Source organism: Anopheles ziemanni, chromosome 2 (assembly GCF_943734765.1).
Source record: "Anopheles ziemanni chromosome 2, idAnoZiCoDA_A2_x.2, whole genome shotgun sequence".
Taxonomy (NCBI): Eukaryota; Metazoa; Arthropoda; class Insecta; order Diptera; family Culicidae; genus Anopheles; species Anopheles ziemanni.
In genome coordinates this window covers 23,358,591-23,379,766 of record NC_080705.1, presented here as the reverse complement: position 1 = coordinate 23,379,766, position 21,176 = coordinate 23,358,591, and the positions used below count along the sequence as shown (strand labels likewise).

General features: G+C 48.2%; 6 protein-coding genes across 6 annotated transcripts; 3 read left to right on the top strand and 3 right to left on the bottom strand.

Moving 5' to 3' along the window:
* Window positions 1-4,982: 4,982 nt before the first annotated feature.
* On the top strand, window positions 4,983-6,833 carry LOC131282228 (probable aminopeptidase NPEPL1). Its single transcript, XM_058311638.1, has one exon. The coding sequence runs from the start codon at window positions 5,105-5,107 to the stop codon at window positions 6,683-6,685; it is 1,581 nt and encodes a 526-aa protein (XP_058167621.1). The 5' UTR covers window positions 4,983-5,104; the 3' UTR covers window positions 6,686-6,833.
* An 80-nt stretch (window positions 6,834-6,913) lies between these two features.
* LOC131281127 (ankyrin repeat domain-containing protein 49) lies at window positions 6,914-7,878 on the bottom strand. The gene is made up of 2 exons (XM_058310380.1): window positions 7,657-7,878; window positions 6,914-7,586 (listed from the first exon to the last, which is right to left on the bottom strand). The coding sequence occupies exons 1-2, from the start codon at window positions 7,850-7,852 to the stop codon at window positions 7,075-7,077; spliced, it is 708 nt and encodes a 235-aa protein (XP_058166363.1). The 5' UTR covers window positions 7,853-7,878; the 3' UTR covers window positions 6,914-7,074.
* A 249-nt stretch (window positions 7,879-8,127) lies between these two features.
* Window positions 8,128-9,258, bottom strand: LOC131281447 (peroxisomal membrane protein 11B). The gene is made up of 3 exons (XM_058310779.1): window positions 9,040-9,258; window positions 8,841-8,962; window positions 8,128-8,776 (listed from the first exon to the last, which is right to left on the bottom strand). The coding sequence occupies exons 1-3, from the start codon at window positions 9,093-9,095 to the stop codon at window positions 8,283-8,285; spliced, it is 672 nt and encodes a 223-aa protein (XP_058166762.1). The 5' UTR covers window positions 9,096-9,258; the 3' UTR covers window positions 8,128-8,282.
* A 1,023-nt stretch (window positions 9,259-10,281) lies between these two features.
* Window positions 10,282-12,021, bottom strand: LOC131291705 (uncharacterized protein C19orf47). Its single transcript, XM_058320740.1, has 3 exons — window positions 11,843-12,021; window positions 11,429-11,755; window positions 10,282-11,363 (listed from the first exon to the last, which is right to left on the bottom strand). Exons 1-3 carry the CDS (start codon window positions 11,859-11,861, stop codon window positions 10,339-10,341), a joined length of 1,371 nt encoding a protein of 456 aa, XP_058176723.1. The 5' UTR covers window positions 11,862-12,021; the 3' UTR covers window positions 10,282-10,338.
* A 424-nt stretch (window positions 12,022-12,445) lies between these two features.
* On the top strand, window positions 12,446-18,530 carry LOC131285794 (DNA-directed RNA polymerase II subunit RPB1). The gene is made up of 2 exons (XM_058314652.1): window positions 12,446-15,043; window positions 15,185-18,530. The coding sequence occupies exons 1-2, from the start codon at window positions 12,725-12,727 to the stop codon at window positions 18,500-18,502; spliced, it is 5,637 nt and encodes a 1,878-aa protein (XP_058170635.1). The 5' UTR covers window positions 12,446-12,724; the 3' UTR covers window positions 18,503-18,530.
* Window positions 18,531-19,721: 1,191 nt separating this feature from the next.
* On the top strand, window positions 19,722-21,070 carry LOC131281036 (STE20-related kinase adapter protein alpha). Its single transcript, XM_058310289.1, has 3 exons — window positions 19,722-20,719; window positions 20,791-20,921; window positions 20,985-21,070. Exons 1-3 carry the CDS (start codon window positions 19,842-19,844, stop codon window positions 21,068-21,070), a joined length of 1,095 nt encoding a protein of 364 aa, XP_058166272.1. The 5' UTR covers window positions 19,722-19,841.
* Window positions 21,071-21,176: the final 106 nt, after the last annotated feature.

Here is a 21,176-nt window from a genome sequence, read left to right as displayed (position 1 = left end):
AGAGGCGAACGTGGAAACAAAGGTGCAAAAAGTTGGGCGAAAATAGCCAATTTTATTGGGGGCATAGCTTTATAAAGATAAACTATAACGCCGGGAGGTGGAAATTATCTTCCAGCGGCGATGTATCTGCCTATTGCTGCAGCTATTATTTTCGAGGCGAGGCGCACGAAGAGCTTTTTCCACCATATTTTCCACCAATTTCGAGACTACCAAAGCTCGCAATGGTTTCATGTTAGGCCGGGGGAAGTTTCTCGAAGCATTTAAAAACCTACCGCGAGGAACTCCCCCCGGGCAGGCAAGGTGCCGTTCAAATACAGCAAATGGATGGTGGGAGTTGCGACGCCGTTTCTTTTTTAATTCGATGCATTCGGTTTAATGCCACGTCATTTTGAAATCCAATTTTTGTATCCACGATTTTGCGTGCATTGCCCCTTTTTTATAGATTGAGCTGACGATGAAGATTTTGGCAGCGAAGCAAAACAAAAAAGGTAGAAAAAACAAAACAATCGAAACTATCCGGCCCCGAAACGAATATTATGCAGAGAATATGGCAGCCAACTAACAAACTATAAATTCGATCAAATACTTCTGACGGGAAACAAACATATGATAACTCTGTAATGTATAAATTCCATGTGCTAGAAGAAAACATAAAAGGTATACTTGATAGAAATAGAAATAGTTTTTTAAATAGCTTCGAAAACATCATTACGAAAAGTGAGAAATCAGCTGACAAATTAGTGCATATCAAATTGAGAGCACCAAATTAAACATAAGGTAAAAAAATCCTTTTAGAAACTTTTCGATATAATATTGTGTTTCCTATTGCTCGGTCGCCATTGCAGCCTCTTGAAACATGTATGGAACACCATGTAATTCAAAACACCTGTATATTCCAACAACCCGTACACACACCGGTACTCATCAAAATCCGGATATTCGGCAAATCTTCATAGAAATTCAAAGCCAACCCCGATCACAAAGCAGAGTGCGAGAAATTAACAAAAGGAAAAGGGGGAAAAAACAGCCAACCGATAAAAGCCTTAATCAATAGAGCTCTCGTAAGCTGTTCGATATCTTGGGTTTAGTCTCGCGTATCCGCGAAAAACCGGTTTGCCATTTGTGCTCGTTGTGTTGGCTGGCATCTTTCGTCTTTTTTTTTTTTTTTGTTGCTTCCTTCGGCTGTTCCTCTCCTCAATCATATAAATATCTTCGTGATTCGATTTTTTTAACAAGGTATCACGCAATATCACGTACTACCGATGGTGGATGGCGAGTTCTTCCGTTTGGAGGAAGACGATGGTCGGTCGTAACAATCTGTTGACTGAACCTTCAACAGTTTAGTCGAGTTTTGGGCCGGTGACGATCGTGGTGAAATCCATAAAAGGCATTTGTTTTCATTTGATTTTACTCAATTGCATAATTTTGCTTGGAGGGTACAAAGGTTATCTTAATTTTAATCTTGATTATATTATTTTGAATAACTCCACTGACGGTTCAGGCGTCATAGGAAATCATTGCCAAAGATTATCTTCTGCCAAGATATCCCTCTTCCGATTGCCACCAAATTTATAAGTTCAAATAGGGTCAGGGTCGCCTCTAGGACACAAGTATTTCCTGTGCCTGCGCAATAACTAGTGAACAGCAGTCTTTATAATTCGTATGTCTTTTTGCAATTCAACGATGCCTAGCTTTAAACTTGTAGAACAATTTTCTAATATCACTCACCCCCGTGCCAAGAGTTAAATTGCAGAAATTTCAAATGGAAACCGAAGGGATGGTAGTGGTAGTTGGTTATAGGGACTATACAGACTTCAAACTTGGAAGTGCCTTTCACGTACGAACGATGCTCTTTCGGAGATCACCATGGAATCTCTGTCCCTCACGTCATTTTGTTCATTCCACCCTCGGCCGAGTCCGTCCACTTTTGCTTACGGCATCAGTGATTCTTCTGAATGAAACGAGCGCTTATGTAATTCCAACAGGGCGAAAGAAAAACCCTCCCCTACAAACAAGCAAGCCCAGTCAGTCAGGGTCACAGGATGGATGGTCTGGATCGGTGAACTTCGAAGTATTACTCGCGCCCCTTCCATCAGGTTGCACCACCACCATCCGATTCACGGTATTACGCGGCAAATACGAGATTATTCCGGCCTCCGGAAGGCCCACGCAGGTATCGGAACAAAGCGCATTTCGTACGCCATTTCGAACGCCAGCGCCCGTTCACAGTTGCGGACCAAAAGGGAGGTTATCTTGAATCGGACAGATGAAAACTGGATTCCCTGGTGTGGGGAGACGAAATAACCAGTCGTTGGTTCTGTAGATGCCTCTATCTGTACACGGCATGTATTTCTGGACACCATACTCGTGAGCGCCAAACACATTCGACTGAAATATTTTAAATTTATCCAGCTATTAATGTGCATGTAATTCAAATCTCTACCATGGCAAAAGTGCCTATACATTGCAAAACGTTGAATATAGCATAATTTAGAAACTATATGACACGTTTATTTCGATCTGCACTGTAAATGATGCCGTACTTCATCATGGGGTTACAACTTCCCAGCTATCGTGTAGGGTGACGTTTTTCTTGTGCCCTAGCGTGTCTGCGTCCCCTAAGCAACGCTCTTAACTAGAGCCCGTGCATAAATGTTGGCCCCTTTTCGATACTGAAACGCGAATATGCGGGGGTAGTTCCATTCAGCTGGCCAGAGAAACCGGTGCGGCAGACAACGTCGACATCGTGGCGTTCCCTCGCCATCCAGTTTGTTGCGCGTCCCACGAATTCGTCCCACACGTGGCAAGCAAAAAACCAACCCCGCTGGCTTACCTGCGCTGCTGCTACTGCTGGTCTCCCTGTTGGTCTGCGCACTTCCGGTTCGGTCAACGGTTTCCGGTCGTTCCACCGCGACAGAATCGATCACGATCCGCTTCTTTCGGCAATACGCGGAAAAGGTTTGCTTCCGCCTGCGTCACTTTCAAACACTTTACAATATACACAACTTATTTCTTTACTTCACAAACGACGATTTCGTACTAATTGAAACAAACGAAAACTTCAACATTAAATCATCTTTTTTTTCAGAAACCCTTTTCGGTAGGGCTTTGAGAAACATGTATCCAGCCTACTACTGGGATGTACGAATTCACTGTCCTCTTGCGTTGCTACGGTACGACACCTTTTTCGCATCACTTTTACATGATTGATTTTATAATTTACACTTGTACCAATTTACCCTTTCCAGTTTGATTCCAGTTAGAACAACGCCGGTCAGTTGGTAAATTTAAAATCCCAGTTCCCACATCACCTCTGAAAGGTTGTAACACCCGCTCATGAAGTGCAACAAAGAATAGAAAACATTTTTACAACACACCTAATTACGGAAGAAGGAAACTTTCAGCGCTTTTGGCGAGTTGCAGTCACCATTAAAACACGGGAAATGCATCGAGCCATCGATCAAAAACCTGTTCCATCTTGCGTTCTCGATGCAGCAGCACTGGCAAAAAAAAAACAAGGAGTCCCGTTGGTAAACAAGTTGTTTGCTTTAACAAAACAACACACATGCATAAATACAGAAACAAAATACGACAGGAGTGGGTACGGTAAATAAAGAACAGATGATTTTTTTTGTCCCTTTAAAATTTTGAGAACACTCGTGGAAAACCTTTGATTTTTTGCGAAAAAGGAAATATAAACCGCAGCAGCCGTATCTTTTGAAACTCTTCCTTGCTTATCGTGAATATGTTCAGACGCTCCTGAGATCGTGCTCGTAGGGGCTGTATATATTTCAAACATTCGTTGTTACCGGTGCGATAAGACCAAGCTAAAATTTTGCTTGAAAATGAAAGACCAACTGTTCAAGGAAAAGGGTATTTGAGAATAAGTTAGGAAACCCCTCTTTTGTGATTTATGCATGTGTCTGACGTTTATTGAGCACCCGGGCCAACTGGACCAGTCGCCTTCATCACTGTTATTGATTTTTATTCGTTGGAAAATTTTCCCATACACCATTTTTTGGCAGCTTTCCTTTGCCGTGTTTTGGGGGAAAACACACGTCCTTAGGCACTTATTTTTGATAACTATTTTCTTGTACATACTTTTTCACAAACACAAACACATTATATCCTTATCTCAAGAGTGCCCCTTTTACCAAATCGGTAGAACCGAATAAGCTAACGGCGGAAACCATTTGTTTTCTGCGCTAGTGGTTTTCGCTTTTGTGCCCTTCGCATGCTGCGGTAGATGCTTTCCACCACAAAGTTGCCGATTGGTGTCGGAGCCGGAGGGGTAAACGAAATTGAAGGCGTCGAAAGCGAGAAAAACTAAGCCGCTCGTTGATTTTGCGAAAACACGACTTACAAACGCATGAAGACTTTGCAACTTCACGTGCAGTGGATAGCAGTATCGAGAAAATGGCCCACCAGCAAGGCGAACGAAAAACACATCATGAAGCAAAAAACAAAGCTGAACTTCCAATTTCCACTAACTTTCCGGTACGAACACGATACGCGATTCGACCACTTTGCTATCCTACGCCGTACTGATGGGAACGTTGTGCTTTGTACGCGGTAGCAACCGAACGGTTGTTTTCGAAAGCCAGTGGCCCTCGAATTGCGGTAGAGTGAGCGGGTAGGGAAGAGCAAGAGATAGAGAAACAACAGCAGCATTTGACAGCAAATGGTTAGATTGACAATCATTCAAATCAAAGTTGCAAACAAATCAGTTGCCAAACGTCAGATATTTTTGAACAATAAAATAACAGAATAAGCAAATTCGTTCTACAAATCTTCGACAAATATCCCTAGTTCATCCGAAGCTGAGCTATTGAGACTTACTAAAATTGGTTCGGCTTTTTAACAATTTTCTCGTAACGGCATTCTGTAGTGTAGCAGATTGTCATTGCGGTGAAAACTGAAGCACCCTATCATCCATCTCCTTGGTTGTAAGTTTCTGCTATTCAGATTGGCAAATCATTCTTCAAGTACTCACTAGATAAAGTATCTTCAAGGCAGCACTTGAATCAGTTTCATCAGTCGATCCAATATCTATTAGTTGCTAGGAGGCTGCTCTTAACCTGGCTGGACGCTAGTTACGAGCAAGATGAGCCGCCTGAAGTTTCATCGGACGCTTCAGCCGACGGATCCGCACGCCCTACCGGTCCTCATCATTGGCCAGCTTCGTCATCTGACGGAACTGCCGTTCGACCGGATTAGCCCAAAACTGGAACCGCGTGTCGACCGGGAAACGTACATGAAAGCAGTGTCCTGCCTTCATCCCGCGCCGACCGATACGTGCTCGTTGTATCTCGACCAGGCCCGGGTCGCTGCGCTTCCGTTGAAAGCATCACGCCACAACACTGCATCACGGGCTCACGCGATCACGAAACTTATTCAAACGAATACGACGAATGTGAGCGAATCCATCGTGATTGTGTGCGAAAAGCAGGACTTGCTTGCATCGGCTAGTGCGGTCGCCCGGGCTTTTCCGTTGTACAGTCGGAAAACATCCAAGGCGGCGACTGCTGATCCACCGCCATTGGTGCACATCGAGTTCGTGCTGGTAAACGGTCAGTCGGAAACCCCCGAGGAAATCACCGAAGAGGATGTCCTTGTGATGGCGAACGTGACCGTCGGCATCCGACTGACTGCACGAATCGTTGATGCACCGTGCAATGAGATGAACGTGTCTGGCTTCCTGGCGGAGGTGGAAGCGATCGCACTGGAGCTCGGACTGAAGTCGAAAATAATCCGTGGCAAGGAACTGCACGAACAAGGATTCGGTGGTATCTACGGTGTCGGAAAGGCGGCTGCTGATCCACCAGCTCTCGCAGTACTATCATATGAACCGAAAGGTGCTACCGAAACGGTTGCCTGGGTCGGAAAGGGTATCGTGTTCGATACCGGCGGTTTGAGCATCAAGGGCAAGACCGCAATGCCGGGTATGAAGCGTGATTGTGGTGGTGCCGCTGCAATTCTAGGTGGATTTTATGCTGCCGTCAAGAGTGGATTCCAGCAGAACCTGCATGCCGTCTTCTGCCTCGCGGAAAACTCGGTTGGACCGGAGGCAACCCGCCCGGACGACATCCACCGCCTTTACTCGGGCTGCACCGTGGAGATCAACAACACCGACGCCGAGGGCCGCCTTGTGCTGGCTGATGGGGTCGTTTACGCCGATCGGGATTTAAAGGCGAACATCATTCTCGATATGGCCACCCTCACGGGAGCACAGGGTATCGCCACCGGAAAGTATCATGGGGCGCTCCTGACCAACAGCGATGAATGGGAGGAGAAAGCAATGGAAATTGGACGTCGCACCGGTGACATGCTCTGCCCCGTGCCGTACTGCCCGGAACTGCATTTCAGCGAGTTCAATTCGGCCGTTGCCGACATGAAAAACTCCGTCATGGATCGCGGTAACGCACAGGTCAGCTGTGCCGGTCTTTTCATCGGTGCCCATCTCGGGTTCGAGTATGGTGGATCGTGGATGCACGTCGACATGGCTGCACCAGTGCACAATGGCGAACGGGCGACCGGGTACGGTGTGGCACTGCTGGCCGGGTTGTTCGGCGAACACAGCAAAGCTTCGATCTTGCGGGACATTGCTAGCCAGCCAACTGTGCTGAGAAATAAGGCGTCCGGAAATTGCACTGAACCTCCGTTGAAAAAGGCTTGCTTAGATTGAACGCCTTAACGCATCACGTGAGGGGGTGAGTTTTCAAAAGCTGATTCTTTCGATGATTTATACTGCACATCTTAAATACAATTCATTACTTTTTCTCAATAAATACTTTACCTTCAACCGTTGGAGGTGGATTTTTCTAATAAATCAACTAAATTATGAAACGAATAATTGTTGTGCGTTTCTATTTTTCTATGCATCTGAAGCGACTAATACAATAAATTATTAAGAAGGTAGGATTTTGTGTTTTATTGGATCTTTATAATATCACATAAATTACGATTTAATGAACTTGAACCAAGATAATGGATGAAGGCATCGAACAATGAAGTGACTAGACACCTCAACTCGAAGTATTCAAAAATCCACAGTACTTCCTGTTATCTCATCTCCTAATCAATCATTCCCGTCTCCACTTTGAAAGCAGAGTAAGCCATTTCAAATAGTGTGTACGATTCTCCACTACGTTTCGCTATCTTTTCTGCCGTTTCATCCGAATTGTTTCTACTCTCCGGATCGCACTCCTCGTTCATCAAAAGCGTGATTAGGGTTGATCGACAATTCGATACGGTCACCGTGATATGCAACGGCGTTTGATCACCGTCCGAGCGAGCGTTCACATCAGCTCCGTGCTGTAGCATCAAAGCGGCGCATCCCGCATTGTTCCATTTGCACGCAGAATGTAATGGTGTCCACCCCATCGCGGTACGTGCATTTGGATCCGCCCCATATCGAAGAAGCAGCTTAGCCATCGTAGGATTATCATTGTAGCACGCTTTGTGTAGCACCGTGTACCCATCGCTATCGATTGCGTGCACGACCGATGGCTTTCGTTTGACAATATCTTCCAGGATCTCTTGTTTGTTCTCACCAGCAGCCCACAGGGCGTACCTTTCGAGGGTGGCTAGAAACGATTAAATTACAGTAAATGATTTCATTAGTCTCTTAATTAACTTGTTTCCAAATTACACTACCTGTTGGATCGTTATCCTCTTCGATCAAATCATCCGGATCATCCCATCCGCTGACGAACATTCCGCGAGGCACTTTGCTCATTTTCTCCTGCAACGCTTCAAGCGTATCCATCTCTTCATCTTCCCCTTCGGGCGCTTCGTCGTTGGTAAGACTATTCGCTATATTATCCCAATCTTTTAACGTACGGCTAGACATTGTCTAGACACTTGTTTTTAATGCGGATTTATGTATCGAATGCGAATATGGAGTTTCCCGGCACTATCGCATATGATTTGTTTACAAATAAACCAATTGTCAAATTCAAATCGATGAAAGTTGTCGCAGCCAATGGCTGCGTACGCATAAACATTTGCTCGTATGTTCAAATGACACAAAATTATCGAACGATCGTGATTTTTTTAAAAATCTCTAATGCACATGCCTATAAATTTATCGTTTTAACATTTTATTGCGAATGCTCTTAGCCCACTTCCCGATTAATTTAAAGAAAATTTCTCAAAAATTACCCACCTACCATGCCCTATAAATATCCCAGGTTAGTGCTTCTTTTAGTTGTTCCTTGCTTCTTATTTACATAGATAATCTCTGGTCAAATAATTATTTTGCATCCCCAGAAGATGATGCGCTAAAACTTTAATCTTGGGTACAGTAACGGCAACAGACCCATGATTGAAGATACAGCACCGAGTATGCCGATGGTTTGGTTAGAAACTGCAATATAACCCAATCCGTTTAGGGGAATGAAAACATCACAAACGTTCTTCACCGTGTCCACTAGCAGCGGCTTGTTTTCCTGGTAGATGACCGAAAGTGATTGCTGCAGATTGCGGATATTTGAACGACTGTAGTACACGAAAAGTCGATAAAGTTCCTGTAGATCCCGGCATAGATTCATCAGGATCGAAATTAGCCAGAATCGATTTGAACGATTCAGCCATTTTGTGGTGTCCACACCTTTGCTGATACCGGAGCGCGACAACCAAACTACGTGATCCGCCAACAGGAATAACCCCGAGGAAAGTTTCCCAAGTACGATGAAAAGTTGCTGCGAAACATGCTTCAATTCGATGCTTGCCACTGCGCCATACAGCACCTCGAATCCTTTTCCGAACCGCAGCACTACAAATGGACAAACTTCTAAAATAACTATAAAAGGAACGACATGCTACCAATTATTACTTACACTTGCGGAATGAGCTGAGAATACCTTCGATGTGTTTTAACAGTTGAATGGATTCGTTTGTGGGTGATGTGCTATTGGCGACCTTCGCGGCCCACAAGGCCCGGCAAGAATATTGACAAAACCTTGAAATAAATCGAAAGAGAGAAGAAGCCGCTAAAAGGATTGACTCCATCCGATGTTTCCACGTCCGCTCCATTACCTTGCAATTTTGTCTTTGCCCACTGTTTGGCTGTTCAACTTTATAACGATGTCCATGTTTTTGGTTTACTGCGTCTTTGGTAGTAGGAACGGTACGCAAAACACACGCCACTCCACAGAATGGTGTGGTCAATTAAATGCACTTTGAATATAAAACCTCTAGCAAATTTAATGCTTTAAAATTTAACACTTTGCATCAACCAACTGCGCGTAGGGAATGTAGTAAAATTGTTCTTTGATAACGAAGATAACAATACCGAATGTGTAGAGTGGTGTTGATCTGACGAAATCTGACAGCACTTCGTTTTAACGTCCCACTTCACTACTCTCCTTGTCGATTACTTCCTGGCTGACAGAATCATCATGCTTTCTCGTTTTGTTGGCAACAATTGGCAACGAGATAGAACGAGAAAGCACGATGATTGTGAAAGTCGGGGTACAGTCGGACGTCGATTATCCGGGGCCGGATTAACCGGGGGGCGGATTATCCGGGTGTCTTGCAACTGACAACTGCACAACCGGGTTGAAATATTTCCATGAATTTCAGGTTTGTTCACAAAATGTTTTAGCAATAATGTGTCAAATAAAATTTGTCGGATCAAAATAGCAATAAAAACTACCATAGAAAAATAATTCAACCATTTTTTATGATTAATCCACTAACTGGAACTGGTTAAAAGTGAACTAGCCGAGACTCAAACCAGGTATTAACGAATTTTACGTATATGTTCGATTATCCGTGGAATTCGATTATCCGTGGACCTCCCGGTCCCGACACCCCCGGATAATCGACGTTCACCTGTATTTTCAAATTTTTTTATTTTTTTGTAGCAGATTTGGAAATTACTTGAAGCACATATAGGGATTTTTAGATGATATCATAACAGAAGCAGCATTATTTCTAACTGCAGCACATCACATTCCAACTGCATCAGTTGATTTTATAACGCGATCATGTTTATTATAACTTTGTCAGTTGAAGTCAGAATCGTAGCAGTTGATATTATAATCCTGGTATAGCAGCTTGAGCGAAGTACGCAACTTGCATAGGTCATCGCTGCATAAGAAGCACGAATGCGCAGGCAAAAATCGATTAGTTCGACAAGTTCCGTTTTGATTCACTATTCGATTCAAACGGATTCAACATTGAATCAACTGGTGCAATTGGAATATGATGTGCTGCAGTTAGAAATAATGTTGCTGCTGTTATGATATCATCTGAAAATCCCTGTTTTTTCCTGTTAGTACACATTTTGAATTATATTTATTTGAGAGACGATGAACTTATCCTATGTTACATTCACTTCCGATTATAGCCTAAACGATCAAAAACGCTGCCGTTGCTCTTACCAGCCACTTTACCAACTTTAGCAAGCTTAGAATCGAGGCTGAATCTTTCAACGCGTTTCGACAATGATTTCGTATCACCCTGTGAGCCTAGGCTGAGGCGGTTTTTGATCGGTTGTTTCGGCGCCTGCATCATGGCATCCGATTGCAAACTAACGCGCGATGGAGACACCCTTTTCGCAGCCCTCGGAGACGTTGTGTGCTTCATTTGAACCACTTTCTTCGTACCGTGTAAGGACGACACCCGATTGACAGCAGCTACCGTCGCCTTTCCCATTCCTCCACCGCCTAACCGTTGCTTAACGGAAACTGGCTCTTCACTGAAACGAGGTCGAACCCCTCCAGCAGCTCCATCGGATTGCCCCTGGATGCGTACCTTCCTGGGGGCTATTTCGAGTACCTCATCTTCCTCGGAAAACGAAACGCTCTTCAGGCCTCCTCCAAGGCTTACGTCGACGCTATAGCCAGACATTTTTGGATAGTAGTCTATAGCTTCCTCGTCCGATGACACTGCGACCGCTTTTGCTGGTATTTTCTTTACCAAAATAACCTTCTGTTGCGAAGGGTTATATTTGTGGTCCGCAGTAATTGATGGTAGTTTGGCTGGGGATTTTTTCAGAATTCCCGCTGACGAAACTGCCAGATCATCTTTGCCATTATCCACCTTTCGGCCACCAAGTCGGGCAAATATGGAGCACGATACTGTTTGTTCCACCTTTGGCGTTGTGGAGCTGAACTTTGCTGGTGGTTCATTGTCACTACTAAGTCGATCGAAAATGCTGGATCGTTTGACACCCACCCTCCCGGTTGGCTTCTCATCTATGGAAGGTGTTGGTTTTGCTTCCTTCTTCTCAAGAATTTGCCTGCTACGCGCTGTACTTCCGGTAGGGAGAGTGATCTTGTATTTTCCTTCATGCTCCGGTAGCACACGTCTGGGTTTTGGCTCGGTTGATACCGGACCGATTGATGAAACTGTCCCTGTTGAGGTAGGTGAATCGACAATTGAAAAGAATCTGAACAAATAAAGTTATAGGAGTACGTACGTGATGCAGTTCCCGGCTTCTCTGTCTTTTTCACATTGCTACCGGTTCCAGTGTTTGGCGTGCCGGACACCGTGGCCACAGGAACCCCAGGCTCATTCTCGGGCACAGAGAGTACCTTTTCTCTGGCACTCTGTTCGGCTACTCGTTTAGCATGGCGTAGGATCGCAATAATATCGCCCATCGTTGTTATACCCATTTCCCGGAGATACTCCTTGTTAAGATCCATCAGCATGTCCAGCTGGATCCGGTTTTCGACGAACACGTGAGCGTACGTTGCTGCAGCGGGAGACGGAATATCGGCGTTTGTAAAGAACTTTACCCATGATGCTGAGGAAGATTGAACGAGATGTTAATCATTGGAAGGCGAAGCCCATTACAAGATCAAGCCTATGGCGATTTCCATCGTCAACATACCTGCCGAAGGCGATGGCATTGTTGTAATGTAACTGCTTCCTTATTCCTTTAGCCAATTTCGGCGTGATAATCACCTTGTCCACGAGAAGATTGGAAAGCACAAATTCAGCCGATAGAAATGCACAACATTGAAATAGTTTGACCAATTTCGGTCAAAAATAGCTTGCTGCTGGAAAAGTTTGGTTGTCAAGATGGTAGCAAAACACAGAAAAATGAACAAAATGTCTGTTGCAACTGTCAAAGCTTGATTTTGCTGTCAGATTTCTCAAATTAAATAACTTTCCATTTATAACTAAGCAATTATTGTTGCTTGTGGGTCTTCGCTCCACTAAAAAATAAACAAAATTTATTGCAACATTTTTATTTGTTCAAAATTATAATAACAAGTTGAATTGCAAAGTTATTCACGTATCGTCATCCAGGACAGCACCGCATATACCGACGATTGCCGGCCCCGATATGGATTGGTTGTCACGAACACTTGCAAAATGACAGCATCTCGCGCGTTTTCTGACGTAGAATGCCGATGTGTTAGTACCGTCACGGCGTAGATTTCACTAGATCGAAACGACGCGTGTATTCCGTCACGGGAAGGCTTTATCAGAAGTAAAATTGAATTTTCACCGACTGTACCGCGCTCAAACCGATCGAAAACATTCGCAAACAGTTCCCGGAGCACTCCGGTCACGGAAAAGTGCGAAGTAGGGCCCCGGGAGACATAGTTCGAGACGATAAATATCCATTTACCTTGCACTTGGTTGCCCGTGAGGGGGAAGACAAAAAGGAAAAAGAAGCTCCTTTCTGCGAAGCTGTGCACGACCTTAGTCATCCGCGCTTGTGTATTGATTGCGTTTTCCGAATAAGAAATCCAAGGACAACACAATGAGTGGAGATTCGAAGGCACCGTTGCGTACGGTGAAGCGCGTACAGTTCGGCATCCTATCGCCGGACGAGATCCGCCGGATGTCGGTGACGGAAGGTGGCATACAGTATGCGGAAACGATGGAGGGTGGGCGGCCGAAGCTGTGTGGCCTGATGGACCCACGGCAGGGTGTTATCGAGCGAACGTCGCGTTGTCAGACGTGTGCGGGCAACATGACCGAATGCCCGGGCCATTTCGGGCACATCGATCTCGCCAAACCAGTCTTTCACATCGGTTTCATCACGAAGACGATAAAAATCCTTCGCTGCGTTTGTTTCTACTGCTCCAAGATGCTCGTCTCACCGACCAACCCCAAGATTAAGGAAATCGTCATGAAGTCGAAAGGGCAACCTCGCAAGCGCCTCGCGTACGTTTACGATCTGTGCAAAGGCAAGAAAATCTGCGAAGGTGGTGAAGATATGGACATGACGAAAGATCCGAGCGCTGCGGATGCCAGCAAAAAGCAGGGCCACGGTGGTTGCGGTCATTATCAGCCCTCTATCCGGCGCACCGGGCTTGACCTGATGGCCGAGTGGAAGGAGGTGAACGACGAAAATCAGGAGAAGAAAATCCAGGTTTCGGCCGAGCGGGTGTACGAGATCCTGAAGCACATTACCGACGAAGAGTGCTACGTGCTCGGTATGGATCCGAAGTTCGCCCGTCCCGATTGGATGATCATCACCGTACTACCGGTACCACCGTTAGCCGTGCGGCCGGCCGTCGTAATGTTCGGGGCGACCAAAAATCAGGACGATTTGACGCACAAACTTTCCGACATCATCAAGGCGAACAACGAGCTGAAGAAAAACGAAGCAACCGGCGCCGCGGCACACGTGATTGCGGAAAACATCAAAATGCTTCAGTTTCACGTGGCCACGCTAGTCGATAACGACATGCCGGGAATGCCGAAGGCAATGCAGAAAAGCGGCAAACCGCTTAAGGCGATCAAAGCGCGTCTGAAGGGAAAGGAAGGTCGTATCCGTGGTAATTTGATGGGTAAGCGTGTAGATTTTTCAGCCCGTACCGTCATCACACCGGATCCAAACTTGCGAATCGATCAGGTCGGAGTGCCGCGTTCAGTCGCGCAAAACATGACCTTCCCGGAGTTGGTGACCCCGTTCAACATCGATCGCATGCAGGAGCTAGTGCGCAGAGGAAATTCGCAGTACCCGGGCGCTAAGTACATCGTGCGAGACAACGGTGAGCGTATCGATCTGCGCTTTCACCCGAAGTCATCCGATCTGCACCTTCAGTGCGGCTACAAGGTGGAGCGCCATCTACGCGACGACGATCTGGTCATCTTCAACCGACAGCCAACGCTACACAAGATGAGTATGATGGGGCATCGTGTGAAGGTGCTACCCTGGTCGACGTTCCGAATGAACCTCAGCTGTACCTCACCCTACAACGCCGATTTCGACGGTGACGAGATGAACCTGCACGTCCCGCAATCGATGGAGACGCGTGCGGAAATCGAAAACATTCACATTACCCCGCGCCAGATTATTACGCCGCAGGCGAATAAACCTGTCATGGGTATTGTGCAGGACACGCTGACGGCGGTGCGAAAGATGACCAAGCGGGATGTGTTCATCGAAAAGGAGCAAATGATGAACCTGCTCATGTTCCTGCCGACCTGGGATGGCAAGATGCCGCAACCGTGCATCCTCAAACCGAAACCACTGTGGTCGGGTAAACAAATCTTCACCCTCATCATTCCCGGCAACGTGAACATGATCCGTACGCATTCGACGCACCCGGAGGAGGAAAACGACGGGCCGTTCAAGTGGATTTCGCCCGGCGACACCAAGGTCATGGTCGAGCACGGTGAGCTGATCATGGGCATCCTGTGCAAAAGGACCCTCGGAACGTCGGCCGGCTCGCTGCTACACATCGTGTTCCTCGAGCTGGGCCACGAAATTGCCGGACGATTCTACGGCAACATTCAGACGGTCGTCAACAACTGGCTGCTGCTGGAGGGTCATAGTATCGGTATCGGTGATACGATTGCCGATCCGCAGACCTATTCCGATATTCAGCGTGCGATCAAGAAGGCCAAGGAGGACGTGATAGGCGTGATCCAAAAGGCGCACAACATGGAGCTCGAACCAACGCCCGGTAACACGCTGCGACAGACGTTCGAGAACCAGGTGAACCGTATCTTGAACGACGCTCGTGACAAAACTGGTGGCTCCGCCAAGAAGTCGCTCACTGAGTACAACAACCTGAAGGCTATGGTCGTGTCTGGTTCGAAGGGTTCCGACATTAATATCTCACAGGTAAGGACGAAAAAGAAGGCCCAAGAAATTGTTTGTAACTAGTCGTAATTCATTTATTATTATTTGAGTTGAAAACGATGAAGAAATATGAAGTTGTCTGCAAAATAGCCACCGTTTGTTTCACCGTCTTCCCTTCCATAGGTTATTGCTTGCGTGGGTCAGCAGAACGTCGAAGGTAAGCGGATTCCATTCGGGTTCCGCAAGCGCACCCTGCCACATTTCATCAAGGATGATTACGGTCCCGAGTCGCGTGGCTTCGTGGAAAATTCGTACCTGGCCGGGCTGACGCCTACCGAGTTTTACTTCCATGCCATGGGTGGTCGTGAGGGTTTGATCGATACCGCCGTCAAGACGGCCGAAACCGGTTATATCCAGCGTCGTCTGATCAAGGCGATGGAGTCGGTAATGGTCAACTATGATGGTACGGTGCGTAACTCGGTCGGTCAGCTAATTCAGCTGCGTTACGGCGAAGACGGGCTGTGCGGTGAAGCGGTAGAGTTCCAGAATCTACCGACGATCAAGCTCTCGAACAAGGTGTTCGAGAAGCGCTACCGATTCGATCCAACCAACGAGCGCACGCTTCGGCGGATCTTCAACGAGGATGTCATCAAGGAGCTGACGGAATCGACCTCGGTCATCCAAGAGATCGAGGCGGAGTACGAGCAGCTGTTGCGCGACCGGGAAGCGCTCCGGCAGATCTTCCCGAACGGTGAGTCGAAGGTGGTACTGCCGTGCAACCTGCAGCGTATGATCTGGAATGTGCAGAAGATTTTCCACATCAACAAACGCTCACCGACGGATCTGTCGCCACTGAAGGTGATCCAAGGCGTGCGAGATCTGCTGCAGCGCTGCGTCATCGTGGCCGGCACGGATCGGCTGTCGAAGCAGGCGAACGAAAACGCAACCCTGCTGTTCCAGTGTCTCGTTCGCTCGACCCTCTGCACCAAGTACGTCGCGGAAGAGTTCCGGCTGAACAACGAGGCGTTCGAGTGGTTGATCGGTGAAATTGAGACACGCTTCCAGCAGGCCCAGGTTAACCCGGGTGAAATGGTGGGTGCCTTGGCCGCACAGTCCCTTGGAGAGCCGGCCACACAGATGACACTGAACACGTTCCACTTTGCCGGTGTGTCGTCGAAGAACGTAACACTCGGTGTGCCTCGGTTGAAGGAAATTATCAACATCTCCAAGCGACCGAAGGCCCCCTCGCTGACGGTGTTCCTTACCGGTGGTGCGGCCCGTGACGCGGAGAAGGCGAAGAATGTGCTCTGTCGGCTGGAGCACACGACGCTGCGCAAGGTCACGGCCAATACGGCAATCTACTATGATCCCGACCCGCAGCGCACAGTGATCGCGGAGGATCAGGAGTTTGTGAACGTGTACTACGAGATGCCCGACTTCGATCCGACCCGCATCTCGCCGTGGCTGCTGCGTATCGAGCTGGACCGCAAGCGCATGACGGACAAGAAGCTCACGATGGAGCAGATCGCGGAGAAGATCAACGCCGGGTTCGGCGACGATCTGAACTGCATCTTCAACGACGACAACGCGGACAAACTGGTGCTGCGCATCCGTATCATGAACGAGGACAACAAGTTCCAGGAGAACGAGGAGGAAAACATGGACAAGATGGAGGACGACATGTTCCTGCGGTGCATCGAGGCGAACATGCTGTCGGACATGTCGCTGCAGGGCATCGAGGCGATCGGCAAGGTGTACATGCATCTGCCGCAGACGGACGCGAAGAAGCGGATCGTCATCACCCCGGAGGGTGAGTTCAAGCCGATCGGGGAGTGGCTGCTCGAGACGGACGGTACGTCCATGATGAAGGTGCTGAGCGAGCGGGACGTCGACCCGGTACGCACTTACAGTAACGACATCTGCGAGATCTTCTCCGTGCTCGGTATCGAGGCGGTGCGTAAGTCGGTCGAGAAGGAAATGAACAACGTGCTGCAGTTCTACGGTCTGTACGTGAACTACCGCCATCTGGCGTTGCTTTGTGACGTGATGACGGCCAAGGGTCATCTGATGGCCATCACCCGACACGGTATTAACCGACAGGATACGGGCGCGCTGATGAGATGTTCGTTCGAGGAAACGGTGGACGTGCTGAACGACGCGGCAGCGCATGCCGAGGTCGATCCGATGCGTGGTGTGTCGGAGAACATCATCCTCGGTCAGCTGCCACGCATGGGAACCGGTTGCTTCGATCTACTGCTGGACGCCGAAAAGTGTAAGCTTGGTATGGAGATTCCGCACACTTCAATTCTGGGCGGAACGGGAATGTTCTTTGGATCAGCGGCCACACCAAGCATGACGCCGTGGCAGCAGTCGGCCACACCCGGTTACGGTGGTTGGTCTCCGTCGGGACCAGCAAGTGGTATGACGCCGGGAGGTCCAAGCTTCTCTCCCTCGGCACAATCGGACGCATCGGGAATGTCACCTTCATCTTGGTCACCGATCCGCGGATCACCGAGTTCTCCGGGACCGTCGATGTCGCCGTACCCACCATCGTCACCCTCGATGTCGCCATCGTATTCACCGAGCAGTCCAAACTATGCCCCGAACTCTCCCGGCGGTGCGTCACCGTCCTACTCTCCGACGAGTCCTTGCTACTCACCGCCAAGTCCACAATATTCCCCCGGCAGTTCGAACTACTCGCCAAGCAGCCCTAACATTCACTCGGCCACCCAGAACTACTCTCCCACCAGCCCCTCGTACTCGCCCATGTCTCCGATGCATCCGACGAGCGCCTCCGCCTACGGTAGCCCAGCCTACTCCCCCACCAGCCCCTCGTATTCACCCACCTCACCGTCCTACTCTCCGTCGTCACCCGTTTTCTCACCCACCAGCCCCTCCTACTCACCCTCCAGCCCGTCCTACTCACCCACCAGCCCCTCGTACTCACCTACCTCGCCGTCCTACTCGCCAACATCGCCAAACTTTACGCCCGTCACGCCGTCCTACTCTCCCTCCAGTCCGAACTATTCCCCGACCTCACCGCACTACTCTCCAGCCTCACCGAGCTATTCCCCCTCTTCGCCCAAATATTCACCGACCTCGCCGAGCTATTCGCCCACCTCCCCGTCGTACATTGGGAGCCCGCACTACACCCCGGCCAGCCCGCAGTACGCACAAACCAGCCCGAACTATTCGCCAACGTCACCCAGCTACTCGCCCTCGTCGCCGCAGCACTCACCCGGCAGCAGCAGCAACCACTACAGCCTGGGCTCATCCTCGTACTCGCAGACACCCGCTCCCTACTCGCCCAACATGTCCTCGTACTCACCGAGCAGCCCGAAGTACTCCCCGACCAGTCCCGTCTACACGTCCAGCTCGCCTACCTACTCGCCATCGTCACCGGCGTACTCGCCCACACCGCAAGGCTACAGTCCGTCGAGTCCGGCAAGTCCAACCTACTCACCGACCAGCCCTTCGTACGACGATAGCAACGAGGATTAAACTGAGGTGGGGTCAGGACGACACGATTGTTGAGGTAGGTTCAACATGTCGACTTATATTGATCTCTTTACTAACTCCATTTCACTCTTCTTCCTATTTAGGCTGAACCGCGGAAAACACGAACACGCAACACAATGGAAAACAGATGGTTCTCCGCTCCGTTCATCGCGTTGGCAGCATAATAATGGTGATAGATCACTGAATCTGGGAACACTCCCCCTGAGTGGTGGGAAAATGGCTTTACAAAGTCAAATAGAGTCCAAGGACGCGATTTATCATATCTTATTCGTAGGGACTTTAGTGTTTTTCCTTTTTAGACACGATCATATATACATTATTTCTTATTTTCTATCTCTTAAGTTCCCTTCTTCATGTCTTCAGCTGACAGTGCGAAGAGTTTTCAAGTGCATTTTGTTTCCCCAACGACGAGCGCCGAAACTTGGTTGCATTGTGTGTAATTTTACTCCTACCCATTGGCAACCGGAAAGTTAGCAATAGCAATAGCGCCCCTCATACGGGTTGATTAAGATGGGTGGGGAGTTTTTAATCCGCAAAAACAATCGACGAAATGATCGGTAAGACATCCAATAGTTTCGTTTTTAGTTAACTTGCTCTACTGATCAGTGGCGCACCGTGTCCCATCTAGGAGGATATCTCCGGTCAATAAAGTTGTAAATGTTATTTATAAGACAAACCATTGCTGTAGTGGGTACGGTAAAGAATTCGCTACAATTTCATTCAAATAAATACAATTTATAGAGAAAAATGGCTGTGTTGAATTTATTTGTTGTGCGTATTTACGTATGTATTTCACAAGTCGGAACAATGTGTTCCAAAAATGTAGCCAACAACCATATGGATTCAACTGGAGCCATCTAGATTCAACCGGATCCAACTGGATTCAACTGGATTCAACCGGATACATCCTCATTCAACCGGACTCATCCGGATTTAACAGGATTCAACCGGATCTATCTGGATTCAACCAGAGCATTCCGGTTTCGACGGACCAAAACGGATTCACCGGAGCATCCGGAGTCGAATCCAGCATTCTTTTGGAGTCGGATGTGGTTTAGGAAGATGGAGTCGGAGTGGATTCCGAATCCATTCCGAAGTTCTCATCACTAGTAGGCAGGGCTGCTTCTTGTGGTTTGACGGCTGACAATAGTTATTCAAAACAAACAGCACAATAGTAAACAAACATTACGAGTCACGGCACGGTCGTAGCAGATCCCAATTGTTTCGCACGTATCTAGTCAATTATTTGTTGTTGCTCAATCCCAAATCCAGATCCTCCGCGCGCTAATCAATGCAACGTGTGTGAGAAAAGTCATGAAATATGACCGAACCGCAGAAGATACCGTTCGACAATAATATCAACAACTACACATTGAAGGTGGAGCTGGGGAAATGCTTTGGCAATTGCGGAACCGTTTACCTGGCCCAGCATCGGCCCACCCGGAAGCACGTGGCCGTTAAGAAGTTCCTGGTGGAAGACCTCAAAAATGACATCAGCTACGTGATGGACGAGGCGAAACACTTGCGCGAGTTCGACCACCCGAACATCCTCAGCTACCACACCGCGTTCGTGCACAATCTCGACCTCTACTTTGTGCTGCCGCTGATGTGCTTCGGTTCCAGCCGGGACAATATGCTGAGCTACTTCGACACGGGCTACCCGGAGCCGATCCTCGTGTGCATCCTACGGGACGTGCTGCAGGGCCTGGCGTACCTGCACTGGAAGGGCTACATCCACCGGTCGATCCGGGCCAGCCACATCTTCCTCGACGAATCTCGTGCCGTGCTCGGCGGGTTCCGGGTGTGCACCAGCTTTCTCGGCGAGGGTAAGCGGGTCCGGAATTTGCACGAACTGCCCGCTCACTCCACCAAATCGCTCAACTGGCTCGCGCCCGAGGTGCTGGCACAGAATCTGCTCGGCTACACGGAAAAGTCGGATGTGTACAGCCTGGCCATCACGGTGTGCGAGCTGGCGAACGGGCTGGAACCGTTCTGTGCCTACACCACCACGCTGATGCTGACGGAGAAGATGCGTGGCAGTTTGCCGACGCTGCTCGATAGCAGCACCATCCCGAGCGACGACGTACTGGCGCAGACGATGGACGCGAAATCGAACGAAATCGTTTCACGCCAGATGGTCTACACATCGCGACAGTTTTCCGATGCGCTTCACAGATTTACCGAGCAGTGTTTGGAAAGGTTAGATCACCATTATCCGATTTCAAGCCAACACAGAACATCATCTTATTGGTGTGGGGTTTTCTTTACAGAGATCCCAAATGTCGCCCAAGTTCGTCCGATTTGCTATCGCATCCAGTGTTTAAGCAGGTCACCCATACCAACATTAAGGAACAGTTTGCCTATTACAGCATACAGTCGACCGACTTTGACTCCATCCAAGGTACATCGAAATTCCACAACTCAAATCGAATCATTTCTTTTAATACAATTTTACTTTTTGCAGATCACGACGTCGACATTAGTAACACCTTTTCGCAGCTCCAGATGGGCACGGGCGGTGGTTTTGAGTGGGATTTTGACGATTCATAACACAAAAGATGCGACCACGGGATAACTTCGATACGATTTGTTGAAACGAAAGTGAAACAAACACATGAAGACGGATAAATCCTTGCGCTTTAAGTTGTTACCCAAT